Genomic DNA, 13,912 nt, shown 5'->3' with positions numbered 1-13,912 from the left:
TGTCTCCCTCAGAGGCTGGCAGATTCTGTCCCCTCAGGTTGGCGAATCCCATCCCTCCCCTCTTTGCCCAGTGAACACCCACTCATCCTCCGAGTCCCAACTCCCAGCCCTTCCTCAGGGATCCTTCCCAGACGCCCCTTCCCACCCTGTCACGTGCTCCCACGGCCCCATACATCCCACCTCGTACAACTCATCCAGTTGACAAGAAATTTGTGTGATTACTGACCACGGTCCACCTTCCTCCTGGACTGACGGGCACTGGGGGCAGGGCTGAAGTTGGAGGTCACTATGAACTCTGGTGCAGAGCCTGCACGTGGTAGGGGCTCAAGAAATAGTTTCTGAATGGATGAAGGAACGATTGAAAGTTGCCTTCGGGTTTGTTCACTACAGGCAGTTTAAGCCCTCAGTAGGAGGGTCTTAAATGCTAAGCTGAAGTGTTTGTACCTAACTGGTGGGCAGCGAGGGGCCCTGAAGACCTCTTAATAGGGCTCAGTTGAGAACACTGTGATGCCAGGGAATGACGGATTGGGCAGAGAATGGAGGACTGAGAGGAGTCTGGAAATTAATTAGGAGGCTGGTGCAAGAATCCTGAGGCCAGAGGGCTGGACCCCAGAAAGTGGCAAAAGGAAAGCAGCTCTAATTTGCTTCTTAGAGACTGGTGGTTCCCTCCCATTACTTTCAGTGCATCCTGAGAGTCCACGAGAAGACCCCAGCAGCAGCCTGATGTGATGCTCTGAGATGTGGGGGAAGGGATGGGAGAGGGAGGTGGGAGTAGAGGCTGTGATGGTGCAGACACTGCAGCCCAGTCATCCCCCTGTTCTCCTGACCCCTTGGCCTCAAGCAGCTCACCCTCCCACCCCCAGGCAGAGCCAGAGGAGTCTGCTCAGAGAGCTGCCAGGGAAGCAGGCCAGCCGAGCAGAGGGTGGAGGTGCACAGGGACGGAAGGCAGATTACATGTCACTTCATATTAGCCACACCGGCAACTTTCCCGAACCACCCAGAGAGCGGCGGATTAATCACAATTTTGAGGACAAGCCAAAAGCACACATAACACTTAAAAAAAAAAATGGAAGGAAACTGTACCTCCTTTCCAGTCATGAGCTGATAGGAATGCCTTACAGAGGGTCAGATGTGCTTACCTGTGAGGTACATCTCCTCCCCTTCAGTGAACATCTGGTGGCAGCGTACACATCTGGCACAGGTTGGGTGGTAGTGCTTCCCTCCTGCCTAAGAAGATAAAAAGATGAAAGAGGAGGTCAGAGCAGGGTTGCCATCCAGTGGACAGGCTGGGTTTGAACATTTCCTAACACGTTAGTGTCACTGGCGTCTTCAAGGCCCACGGCTGGTTGGGAGTCTACCCAGGGGAGTCTAAACAGTCTAAAAGTTCACCAGAAGCTCATGGGTATCTGATGGCAGTTGAGGGGACTTCCCTGGACACCTGCACTTGTCTGGCAGTGGAAGGGCCATCTGGAGGCTGCTGGTCCCACCTCCTTGTTTCCAGATGAGAACAGCCTTACTTTGAGGACATCCCAACATTTCCCCAAGAATGCGGCCCTCACCACTGGTGGCAAATGACAAAATTTTAAGTGGTACAGGGACCCAGGACTTAATAACATTGGATCAATGAAAAAAAAATCGCCTTTTTAATCCTCTATCAATTCTTCTGATTTTTTTTCCTCAGGGAGAAAGTACCAGTTTGGTGCAGTCTTCAGCATCTATCCCAAACTCACTAATCTACCTTTTTAAAGAATGAGAACAGGTGTGAGGCTGGGAGCCTCCACTGGAACTATATTTTTTAGTTACCGGCAATATGGCAAGTGATCCTGGTTTTCCTGTTACGTTACATAAGTTTTCTAACATGTAAGGGAGGCAACTTGAAGGTAAGTTCAAGCATTAGGTAACAGTGAGTACACAAGGCTCACAGGCACAGCGAACACTGTGAGAGTGGCAGGTGGAGGACACATTTTTAGGGCTCAGTGGGCAAGTAACAGGACCCGATGCGGAGCTTCTGACCCTCAGGCCTGTCCTGTGACTGCTGCACCAGGTGGTCTCCACCCCCCTCCCCAGCTCTCCCCAGTCTGGCTTCAGTGAGCCCCCTTCCCAATTCCCACTTTCCTTTTCTAATATTATTTCAAGTGAAAACGGAAATAATTTTTTAGCTGCAACCTCCTCTACAGGGGGAAGAAAGAGCCTCAGAGAAAGCTGTGACTCGGTCCCACTGGAAGCCAGCAGCAATGCTGGAGCTGGACCCAAGAGGACCGGTCACCAGCCCAGTGCTGCCTTCCATGGTCACTGCAGTCCCAGCCAAGAGGACATGATGCGTGAGGGCCCTCCACTAGCAGCTCTAGAATTGCTATGTGGGAGAAGGTTGGTGCAGTGATTGGGATGGAAGGTGGGACTTGTCTTAAAGGTATATTTTGCACATTAGGGCAAGGCTTTTGTGGGGGGATATGCCTGGGAAGAACTGATGGATATTGGGGGGATGTTAAAGCACCCCCGCTGCCACCCCCTCGTCTGATGCTAGTGGGTTCCTTCCAATTAAGAAGTTATAACTGCATAATGCTGAGTGCCTATTTCTGAATCTTTCTTTGGGGATGAGGGTGGGAGGGTTGGGTACGGGCTTATCCATTCTGGAGATGCTTGATTTATCTAAAAATTTAGCAAGAATGTAGAAAGGGCAGATTTTTTAAAAAGGAAAAAATTTCCCAAACTCCTTTTTTTCAGTCTTCGTTGTTTGCACGGCTCCCACCAACGAGAGAATGTCCTTATCATCATCAAAGCCAACTCTGTTCAAACTTTGGAAGAAACCTGCTATTTTCTCAAGCTGAGATGCTGTGGGACTGATTCTCCCTTCCCATGACAAGGACAATCGTTTTAATTAGTAGTCTCTTCCTACTTTGTGTCTCTTTATCCTTTCAACGATAGACCTGTTTTCTAGGATGGCAGTAGTGCGTTGGCAAAACTGAAGCTGACATCCTAAATGCCACTCCCCCAGCACCCTGCTCCAGCCCACAGAGGCTTCACGCCCATCTCAGCAACCTTGGCCACGGATGGTGCAGAAAACCACCTGAGGGAAGGAGGGAGGTAGGCAGGGAGTCTGCAGAGCAGTGGGCGCCAGCATAAGGGAAACCAAGTCAGTGGGATAAGATGACACATTCTGTCTGTTAACAAGCTAAAGTCAAGAAAATAGTGAAGAAAAATGGCAAAGATTCAGAACCTGGAAAATGGGGCCATACTGCAGAGGACTGAGAACTACAAGCAAGCTTAGGAAACTCAGCACAAGGACACCAGGGCTGTGGTTCTCCTTGGCAAGGACACAGACCAGGAAGGAAGGAGGGTGACTGGCACTCAGCATGTTGGGCTCTGTCACTGAGGGAGGGACCATGGGGCAGCCTGGGAAGGGAATGGAATTTAATTAAGTGCCTATTGTGCATCCGGAAATGCACTGGGCCCTATAGTAGGTGACTGTTGTTCTGGCCTGGTCAACATCCTTCCTCCTTCTTTTAGAAAAAGCAACAAGCCTTTCCTGGGTGGGACGACTCATTCCCTCTGTCAGTCTGCGTCAAGCAGGGCTGCCCCTACCAGTAAGTTACTTCAACTCTATAGTCACGGCTACTGGTTTGGAGATGGGCCTGAGATTAGCGAGATCAGCCAGTCCCAGGATGTTTGCTGAGCTATTAGAAAAGAGACACTCTCCTCCCATTGGAAATGCTGGCGGCTAGGATGTAAGCCTGAAGGTGTCCAATTTCCCCATCATGGAGGAGAACCTTCCTCAAAATAAAGGAACACAGAAGAAAGTGGAGCCAAGATGGCAAGATATTCCAAACATATTCGTTTGGGCACTGGGTCCAGCAGTGCCTGAAGCAAGAACTACTTCTGGGTTTTTTATTACGGGAGCTGAATTTCCTTCTTGGTCCAAGCCATTTGAGGAGTTTCTGCACTTGCAAGCAACAGAGTCCTGACTGTTTGTAAAGCAAGCACACACTCCCGTGTGTCCCTTACTGTCACGCTACTACCACACTCACAGCACTGCTGACCAGATGTGTGGGCTTTTTCCCGCCCCCTCAACACCAACCAATTCTCTGTGACACCAGCTGGGTGTCCTATAATTTATCTCAATTCTGACTCTCCACATGGAGAAGGGGTCAGACCCCACAGGTTAAGGGCTCAGACCCACAAGACTGTCTCCTTCCACCAACACTTCAGATCCCAACTCTAAGTCCCAGGTTGTCACCTGTACCTCTGCATGACCAGCTAGAAACTGGGGATCCTATGATCCCCAACTTGGGCTTAAAAATTTGCTAGAATGGCTCACACAACTCTGGAAAACAGTTATGTCTACTGAAATATCATAAAAGGATATGATAAAGGATAGAGATGAACATTCAGACAGAAGAGGTGCAAGGCATGCGGGAAGGGACAGAGCACCCAGGCCCTCTCGCTGTGCACCACTCACCCAGAACCTCTGCGTATTCACCCACCTGGAAGCTCACCGAACCCTGTGCTTTAGGGATATTTATGGAGGCTTCCTTGCATAGGCAGGATCCATCATTAACTCAGTTTCTAGGCCCTCTCTCCTTCCTGGAGGATGGGGGTAGGGCTGAAAGTTCCAAGCTTCTAATAGTGACTTGATCTTTCCGGTGACCAGCCCCCATCCAGGAGTCCGTCCAGGATCATCCCATTAGAAGAAAAGATGCTCCCACCACCCAGGAAATTCCAAGGGATTTAGGAGCTCTGTGTTCAGGAAACGGGATCAAAGACCAAAAAGTAGAACAAAAGATGCTCCAAGTGCTCTTATTGCTTAGGAAGTCAGAAGTGTTTTAAGAGTTCTGTGCCAGGAACCAGGGGCAGAAACATATATATTTTTTTTCTCTTATTTCCCACTGAGATCTCTATTAGGAGTTAAGAAACAGCTGTATCCTCCATCGATAGATAAGGCCTCTAGGATGCCAAGAAAGTGACTTGCTTAAGGTTTCATGGCTGGAAATGGTAAAACTGGAATCCAAGTCTGTTTCACTCCAACTGTGTATTTCCATGACATCACACCACCTCAAAGGCCCCTGAGTAGCTGAGAGCTGTCAGCATCCGTGTGGGAGACGGGAGCCTAGATTTCAGCTCAGTCTCCACCAGAAATAATGTGTGTGTGTGTGTGTGTGTGTGTGTGTGTGTGTGTGTGTGTGTGTGTGTGTGTGTGTGTGTGTGTGTGTGTGTGTGTGTGTGTGTGTGTGTGAGAGAGAGAGACCTTGGAAAAGCACCACATATCTTGGGGCTCAATTTTCTCATCTGTAAAACGAGGAGGATGAACTACTTGATTGCTAAAGTCTCTCCCAGCAACAAGGGGGAAAAAAAATCAATACATCCAAGATGCTAATGGAGCCTCGTGCAAATGGAATCACTTGAAACCCAGTAACCACAGCTGTCCAAGAAGAGGAGGCTCCCACGATGCTAAATGACGGTAACACGTGGGGAAAAGTCAGCCACCACAGCTCAGAACAGCTTGGGAATGCTGGGATCCATTCTTATTTGTGGCCCTGCGTGTAACTGAAGTCTCTTCCTTCTTGAAAGCAAAGTCTGCTTTTATGACCTCTCATGCCACTGACCCTTCACCCCACTACAGTGTGGATGCCGCTTGCCCACAATCCTGCAGACTCAACAAATGGTCCTCCTGAAGGTGACCTTGCCCCACACCCTACAGCCTTTCCTCAGCCTGCATATCCCTAACTGCTCTGCAGAATCTGCCCAACACTCCGATGACCTTGCCACCATTTCAGAAGCTCTGTCCTCTCGTCACCCTCCCCAATCTTCCCCCATATCCTTGACTGCTCCCCCTCTTTCTCTGACAACTTCTCAGTCTCCTGCCACCTGTAAGCAGCCACTCCTCAAGGCTGCCTTTAGCCCACTTCTCTCTCTCTCGGAAATCCTGACAAGTCCCACGGTGCTATTATTCAAATCCTAGCATTTTTGAGATTGCTCCCTCCAGGCCTGAGCTCTGATCCACATGCTTGCTGCTCTTGAAACCTTGTGGGAATTTCAGTCACACTCCATCCCAAAGGGAAATGGGTATGTTTCTGTCCAGATCAGCTCCTCTCCCTGCCAACTTCAGTTCTGCAGATGGCAACACCAGGCTTTCTCTCACCCTGGCTTGACACTTGGGTTCAACTTTTGGCCCCTTCCCCTTTGATGGTCACGTCTACAAGTTGCCCCGGTTGCAAAGCTGCTGGACTTCTACTCCCACAGTGTTGTAGACAAGGTGACTGCCCCTTCCCTTGCCACTACACCTCCTGAGCCCTTCCTGAGAGGCCATGGCCTCCGCGCTGGTCTCCCACTTCTAGTTTCTTTCCTCTAAATTAAGCCTCTTACCCTCCATAAGGTGTAGCTCAAAGCAGGTCACTTCCATCTGGTCTTTCCACAACCCCCTGTTGCTCAGTGAATTACAAACTCCTCACCCTGGTATCGGGCCCTCAGAAACAGGGGCCCAAACCCTTCCTGTGCTCCTGTTTCATGCCTCATCCTCTACCCTGCACTCCTGCTGCTCCCGCTCCCTGGAAATGCTTGATGGTTTATCAACTCTGTGCATTTCTTTATCTTATTCTCTCTGATTCCCTACAACCTTTTAAAAACATTATCTTATAATGTTGCTCTTTGGTTTAGAACTCTCCAATGGCTTTCCACTGTCCTTGCTATAAACTGCAAACTCCTAGACAGGTCTACAGAGATTTATATGATATGGCCTTTAAGACACACTCATCCTCCCCCAGCCCCGATTTATAGAATTCAGCCACACCAGCCTTTTTCTCTGTTCCCTGAAAGGGTCAAGCTCATTCTTCCTCTAGCTCCTCACATGACAGCTTCCTTCTCATCCTGAGGCTCAGCTTCAGTGCATCTCTTCGGTTAGTCCTTTCCTGGTTTCTACATTCTCTCCTGCTGCACCCAGATGCGGCTGTAGAATCCTTCTCAACACAGTGCTGACTCCAGGTAACCATGACTAATTGGCCAGATTTGTCAGAATTAATGATTCTGCTTTTAAGACTTGACCCAGTCTGCTGTCTCCCAGCCATTGTCAGATAAGGAAACTCAGGCTTAGAAAGGCAAAGATATTCACCCCAAATCTGAGCATGAGTTAGCAACTGAGTTAATATTAGCACGCAACTGTTTCTACTCTTAGGCTACTGGTTTTCATTTGCACCAAACTCTTTCCTGTTTTCTGATTCCTGAAGGTGAGTGGTCCCAAAGCATGAAGAAAGCTTCCTGGGCCCACAGTGGGTGGGGGGAAAGTCCAGGAAGGCTAGTGGACAGGGGCTCAGGCAGGGGTTCAGAAAAGGTGCTGCAGGTTGTCTGTCACTGGCAGAGCGAACTGTGCATCAGAGGCAGAGGAAAGCTGTTGCCATGGTGATGGACCAGCCAAAGAAGGGCTTAGGGAGCAGGATGCTAGACAAACTGGTTCTTAAATCAGTGCATTACCAAATGCTTAAAAAACAAATGGCTTTAGGCAGGGCTGGGAAGAAAATCATGATTGTCACTCACCAGTAATCTCTCTGGGTCTGAATCCAGAAAAGCAACTGATATTCCCAACACAGCATTTTCTAAGCAAGGAGTCATTTTGTCCAGCCTCTCATTTTGGGGGTACCCAGAGAGGCAAGGTTATCTGTTCAAGGTCATGTAGCAAGCTAAATTGGGGTAGAGAAAGCAGGGAGGTGGAGGCTATGGAAAAAGGGGTGTAGGGTGACTTTCTTCTTCCTCAGTGATGACTTTTTGGAGTCACAAGCCAACCTGCTCAAACATCTTCACAGTTACTTGTACCCACTCACCTCTAAGACCCTGCCGCTGATGTACCGGTCACAAGTCTCACATTTAATGCCAAACTGGGAGTGGTAGTCAGACTCGCAGTATGGAACGCCGTCCCTGCAAGAGGAAATCCACACAGGAAGAGGAAGTTAGGGGGGTCCACGGGGGTGCCACGTAAGGCATCCCAGGCCTGTAGCCAACTGCGATTGGGCCAAGATCAGAAGCGCTCAGAGAGCCATTAAAGATGCCAACTCCCTGGACACCTCTCAAGCTTTACAAAATCAGACAGTTCCTGGGAAGGGAGCCCCTGAATCTGCGTCTTGGCCAACCCCCCGAGCAGGCCTGGGAACCACTGGCCGTGAGTATCCCTTTTCCACTCTCGTTCTTCTCCCTCCCCACAAATTCTCCAGACCTGCTCTCTGCCCTTTACCCCAAAGGGCTCTTTTAAAATAATCATTAAAAAAAACATTTATTTTATTTAGAATAGGTAATCTTTGCATTTGGCACATTGCAAAGGCACAAAGGGAAAAGTCTTCACCCTCTGCTCAGCCTCTCCCTGTTTCCCTTCCAGGAGGTCATCAGTATGATGGATTTTTTTGCACATCCTTAAGGGCTTCTAACAGAACACTTCACCCGTACTGAAAGAATCATCTGATCGTGCTCCTGGATCAGCAGAAAACAGGAGCCTCCCCGACGACCTGCTAGGTGCTCCATTCTTGTCCAGTGCTTATAACTTACTGGGCAGGGACAAGATTACTGTTAGTTATTCTTACACTACCCTCTACTGCCAGTGACTACTGATACGTACTGCTCGGTCTGTGCCAGGCTCTCTGATGGTGTTTTATATAGGTTATTTCATTTAATCCTTACAGCAGCCCTACAAGGTTGGAATGATCCACATGTGGATGAGGAAACCCAATGTGGATGACCTAGAGTTGGTTCAAACCCAGACGGTCTGGTTTCTCACCAGGCTGGACATGGCTCCAGTGAGTCCCAGCCTGTACGCACACACGGCAGATGGCAGCTAGAGGAATCCCCACGACTGCTGAGAGGGGACTTTAAGGAGGCTGTTTGGGGCCAACGTGGAGTTGGTTGGGGGCAGCAGAGACCTCAGCCCAGCTCGGGCCCTGCCTAGCTCTAAGGACTAGGTCTGACCACATCTCTCTAAAATGCTGACGACATCTTTTGGGGGCAATAGAACTCGCTTACACACAGAGAGCCCTAAAGAAAAGGCGTATCATTGCTCCATCTCCAAGTTGCTGCCATGTGGGGACTGCTGGGAGCCCACCCTGGGCAGCAGGACAGTCAGTGTTTCCTGAAGGCAGTGAGGACCTGTGCCCAGCAAAGTCAGGAGGGGAGACTTGTTTGCGGGTCCACGAGACAAGCCTGCCCCACCCACAACCCTCCCACACCCTGTGGGTGACCCTGCAGGAAGATAAAACCATTTGTCAGGAGATAGGTACAAATAAGCCAGCAAAATTTGGGTCTAAATGCCAACACCTCCTCACGTGGACCCATGAAGGTGGTGAGGCCTTGCAGAATTTGTAATATACATGATTCTAAAGAGGCAGATGGTAAAAACGAACATTTACTGAGTAGTGATTAGGTACAAAGCACAGATCTCTAAGCCTTTACACACACCTGTGAGGTGGATCTTCCTCTTAGCCCTGTTTTTGTAAATGAGGAAACTGAGACTTGGAGAAGTTAAGTCTCTTGCCAGGGTCTTGTGGACTGGGCTTCTCACCCAGGCATCAACGCCAGAGCCAGCGCCTCTGAGCACCTGCCAATCTGCTGGCAGACGGATGAAGAGCCCGGAGCCAGGCCACAGAGGCCCGAGGCATGGCTGGCAATCTGGGCTGTGTCTACTTGAGAGGAACAAACACTAACTCCCCTAGAGAATTCGGACTTAGGCTCACAGAGTCAAGAGCTCCTGGCTGGTGACTCACCAAGGGCACTCCTTACTTGGCAGGCACAGAAGCGCATGCCAAACTCCCACTAACATGGCATTCAAAGCTCTCGGTGCTGGGACCTCAGGTCACCTTCACAGCCTTGGACCCTGCTTCACCTGTGCACGTGCCTGAGTTCCAGCAAACAGGATGGATGTGTCCGGCACCTCCTGTTCTGCCCAGGCTGGCCATTCTGCCTACAAGCTACATTTTCAAACTACATACACCTTTTCAAGGTCCAGCCCAAATACCACCAGACTGCATAAAGCGCTCACATACCCCAGATTCAACTTCCTGCTAGCTACAAGTGATCACTCCTTTCTTTGAACAGTCACAGCCCTTCGCTTAGACCCCTGACAGGAGTGCTGTCTGGCCAGTGTCTACCTCCCCTTCCGCCGGCAGCAGTACCTGGCCTGAGGTTTCCTGGGAACCACCCCTGCCCACTTGTAGTTACAAGGGGCTCACAAAGGGCTGCTCTCTGGCTCAAGGGCTCAGATCCTCCTGGCCAGTGACTGGCCAAGAATCGGCATGTGACCAGCAGTGGCCAAATCAGGGGCAGCTGTGGGACTTTTGCTGGAGTTCTTAGGGAAGAGGCACCTCTCTCTCTGCCAGGCTTGTGAAGCGGATAAAATGAAAGCCTGGAGTTGCTAGTGATCATCTTTGCTATCACCTTGGGTAGGCCTGCTTCAAAATGAATCAAACACAGAGGAAGGCAGAGCTGAGAGAGAAAGAGAGGGAGGGAAGGAGAGTAAGACGGGGAGAGAGAGAGATGAGGAGAGAGAGGGAGAAGAGAGGGGCAGACTTCTGAAGTGCTAATGGCATCTTCAAGTCCCTGGTTTCAGCCACACCAGAAGCCAGCACGCCTCTGGTCTTCTCATTTCCATGAGTCAATAAACTCCCATTTTTGCTTTTAAGGGAGTTTGAGTTGGGTTTTCTGTCACTTATGATTGAAAGTCCTAAAGAACAGAACTCCCTTGAGCTCCCAATCACGTATCCCCTAGAGTCATACATTTTTATGTATATAGCTCATCACCCTTATTTCTTGACAGCAGAAACCACGTGTGCTACAACTTTACATGCTCGCGACGTCCTAGCATCGGGCCAGAGAGTGACACCTAGAAAGCATCTGGGTCATAAAGTGTCAAAGCTCTGAGAGCCTGCGGACCTAATTTCTTTTAGGTACTTGAGTGTGTAAATGTGGTCACGAGGGCCTGGCAGCAAGGGGAGCTTGCCTAGTGCTCAGTGTGCAGGTCAGTGGGGGCTGGGCCCTCTCTCCTCATAGCTGTGTGTCCATCATCTCTTATCTCAATTCATTCGACAACTGTATTATTGACCATGGGTCAGGCATTGTGCTAAAGGCAGCAGTGAATTAAATATAGTCCCTCCCCGGCAAGGACAGACACTAAATATAATTACTGGAACAAGGTACTTGAGACTCAGTTTCCACAGCTTTTCAAATAGAGATAGATATTTCACAGGAGTAGTCGTGGGGTTTAATGTGATAACTTGAACACAGCAATTAGTACATTCCTTGTACGTAATAAGAACTCCATAAATGGTAGCTAGTGTGATTATCATTATTACAAAGTGAGCATGGATAAACATGTAACTGTCAATGGTGCTGGCCTGTACGAAGGAAATGAATGCGCAGAATGAGGGCCACTGGGAGGGCCAGTGTTGGGGGCCTGGAGGTCGTAAGAGGTGGTAGGAGGCCACCTCCGGGGAGAGGGTGTGGGACCCGAGAGCAGAAAGAAGGAAGCAGTGAGCATGTGCAGAAGGGGGAGAGCATCTCAGGCAGAGGAAGCACCGAGTGTGGGCCCGAGGTGGGTGAGGGGCTGTGTGTGGCCAGAGTGCGGTGACTGGATGGAGACACTGTTGGAGAGTCAGGCAAGGCCGCAGGCAGCCAGGCCTGGCAGAATGCAGAGGCCCAGGCCGGGGGAGGGGAGGCAGAGAGACCCACTTGCTGATGTATTCCCCGGTGAGGATGACGCTGCAGGTCTGGCATTTGAAGCAGCTGACGTGCCACTGCTTGTCCAGCGCCAGGAGCGACTGGCCATGCTTGATCTCCTCCTTGCACCCGGCACAGTCTGCAAAGACAGGAGGACGCCGCTGAGCAAAGCACCCCGCGCCCCTTGACCCCCGCCCTCATCACACACCCGAGCCAAGAAACCCCTCCCTGAACGCCAGCTTTCCCCACAACAGCCCCTACCCTGGCACTGGCATCTGTCCAGAGACTCTGCACAGGTGAGGGAAAGGCCAGTGGAGGCCTGGCCTCTAGACCAGAGGTTCCGGTGTGAGGCAGAAAGAAGGACCTCCCAAGTTTCCTCCAGAAAGTTCCCTGCTGCTCATCATGACCACGGTTCATCCAGAGCGGGCCGTGCACTGCTCTGGCCTGCCCTCAAGTTCTAACTGAGCTCATGCTGCTCTCCGTGACCTGGGGACCTGCGGCATCAGTATCAGCCGGGAGCTCACAAATGTGCAGCGCTGCAGGCCCCACCCAGACCGACTGACTTTTATCAAGATCTCCAAGCCCAGCAGAGTTTGAGAAGCCTCGCTCCAGCAGTCAGGCTTAGGATCTATTTTCCCTCACCATTAGGCTTGTTCGCTCAGGCAAACACTGCAAGGGCCGCATCTATGATTTGTGTGTGTTGGGGTTAAGTCTATTCTCTCGTCCAGCACTATGCTCGGCACACAGTAAGAATTCACAGCACATCTGCTGACTGAGCACAAAAGAGCAGGCCTTAGAGCACCTGGGCAAAGGACAGAATTTACCACGTGCACCCCCACCCCAACGTGGTATATACCAAACATCTGCCTCCCCAAGTAGCAAGGGTTACAGAGTCTGATGAGACTGATCCAGAACAGAAAGGTGCCTTCGCTCTCCATCCCTGTCACCCAGGGCCATGCACTGGGGTGAACAGAATGGTGGGGGCGGGGGAGCAAAGTCTGCCTGTTGCTCAATGTCTTGGGAGGGGTAGGAAATGGAGGCAGCATCCAAGGTACTTGGGAGATGCTGGGAATTCAGGCCTAGCCGACAGGATGTCTCACTTTGGAGGAGGAAAGGGTCATGGGGCAAAGTTTACCAGAGGACGAGCCTCCTTCTTGGCACCAAAGGCAAATGCACGCTTGGAAGCAGTGGGGAGAAGAGACAGCATATCAAGCTGGGAGAGGCTGGCCGAAGCTCTCACATCCAGCTGGGAGCCAGTCTTGGGAGAGGAGATGATGGGTCCTTGCGTCTAGGAAGGCGGCGTGCCCAGCAGGCGGTGGGGAGGCTCTGGGCCCTGATGAAGCGTGTGTGCAGGCAGTCCCTGCACTACCCACCTCTTGGCTGCACAGTGCTTTTCTAACATCCCTTAGTGCAAGCTGGTGGCAGGAAGGTCGCCCACTGCAAAACGCTTCAAGCTCCAAACTTTCAAACGGGAGCAGGGGGAACAGTTTTAGAATTAATTATTTTCCTTTCTTTTCTCCAGGAATATGTCTACCCTCACTCCACCCCAATAATCACAGTCTTTAGAATGTCAGAGTTTAGAGAGGTCAGGTACCCCCCTCCTCTTTTATAGACAGACAGGCATCTGAAGTGACTCATGCATGTTCAGTATAGAAAACCCCGAGGGCTCAGGCATCTGGTCCAGCTTTCCAGGCCACAAATGCTGAACTTGTGTCACTGTGGGCCTCCTCGATAGGGGTAAGTGACTCCATAGGAGCTCAGAGATCATGGAGCATTGGGTCAACGTCCCACCCAATGCAGGAATCCATAGCACTCTCAGCAGGTGGGCACCTTCCTCTGCAGGGGCAGAGGGTGGGCAGCTCGCCCCATCTTGAGGAAGTCCGCTTTGCCTTCAGACAGGTGAGACTGTCTTTTTCATATGGAGCTGAGACCTGACTCCTTGTGATGCTCTCCCTTTTGTGCAGCCAAGAGTAATCTACCTCTTTCCCCACACGACAGTTTCTTCACGTATTAACGACAGCTAAGGTTTCCTTCTTTCCCTCGACTCCTTACACTTCACTTACTCCTTACACTCCTTGTCTGACACGGTCAGTCACTGAGCAGACTCACTTGCAGATTCCACGGGGATAGACACAGGGCTGGCCACCAGCACCCCTGTCGATCCCTCCAGTAAACCTTCTGTGAAGAGCTGCAGCCTCTGTGACCACATTCGAGGGATGAATCCCATCTCTTC

General features: G+C 50.7%; 1 protein-coding gene across 1 annotated transcript in view; it reads right to left on the bottom strand.

Moving 5' to 3' along the window:
* The window catches only part of ABLIM3 (actin binding LIM protein family member 3), a 106,364-nt gene that overhangs the window by 34,282 nt on the left and 58,170 nt on the right, over positions 1–13,912 (bottom strand). The window contains exons 6-8 of the mRNA XM_064484429.1: positions 11,692–11,818; positions 7,809–7,902; positions 1,140–1,227 (exon numbers count right to left, since the gene is read on the bottom strand). Coding sequence (XP_064340499.1) covers positions 1,140–1,227; positions 7,809–7,902; positions 11,692–11,818 — 309 coding nt within the window. The remainder of the gene's footprint in view (positions 1–1,139; positions 1,228–7,808; positions 7,903–11,691; positions 11,819–13,912) is intronic.

Source organism: Camelus dromedarius, chromosome 3 (genome assembly GCF_036321535.1).
Source record: "Camelus dromedarius isolate mCamDro1 chromosome 3, mCamDro1.pat, whole genome shotgun sequence".
NCBI classification, from domain to species: domain Eukaryota; kingdom Metazoa; phylum Chordata; class Mammalia; order Artiodactyla; family Camelidae; genus Camelus; species Camelus dromedarius.
Note: the sequence above shows the minus strand (reverse complement) of the source record. Positions and strands in the feature narration are given on the sequence as shown.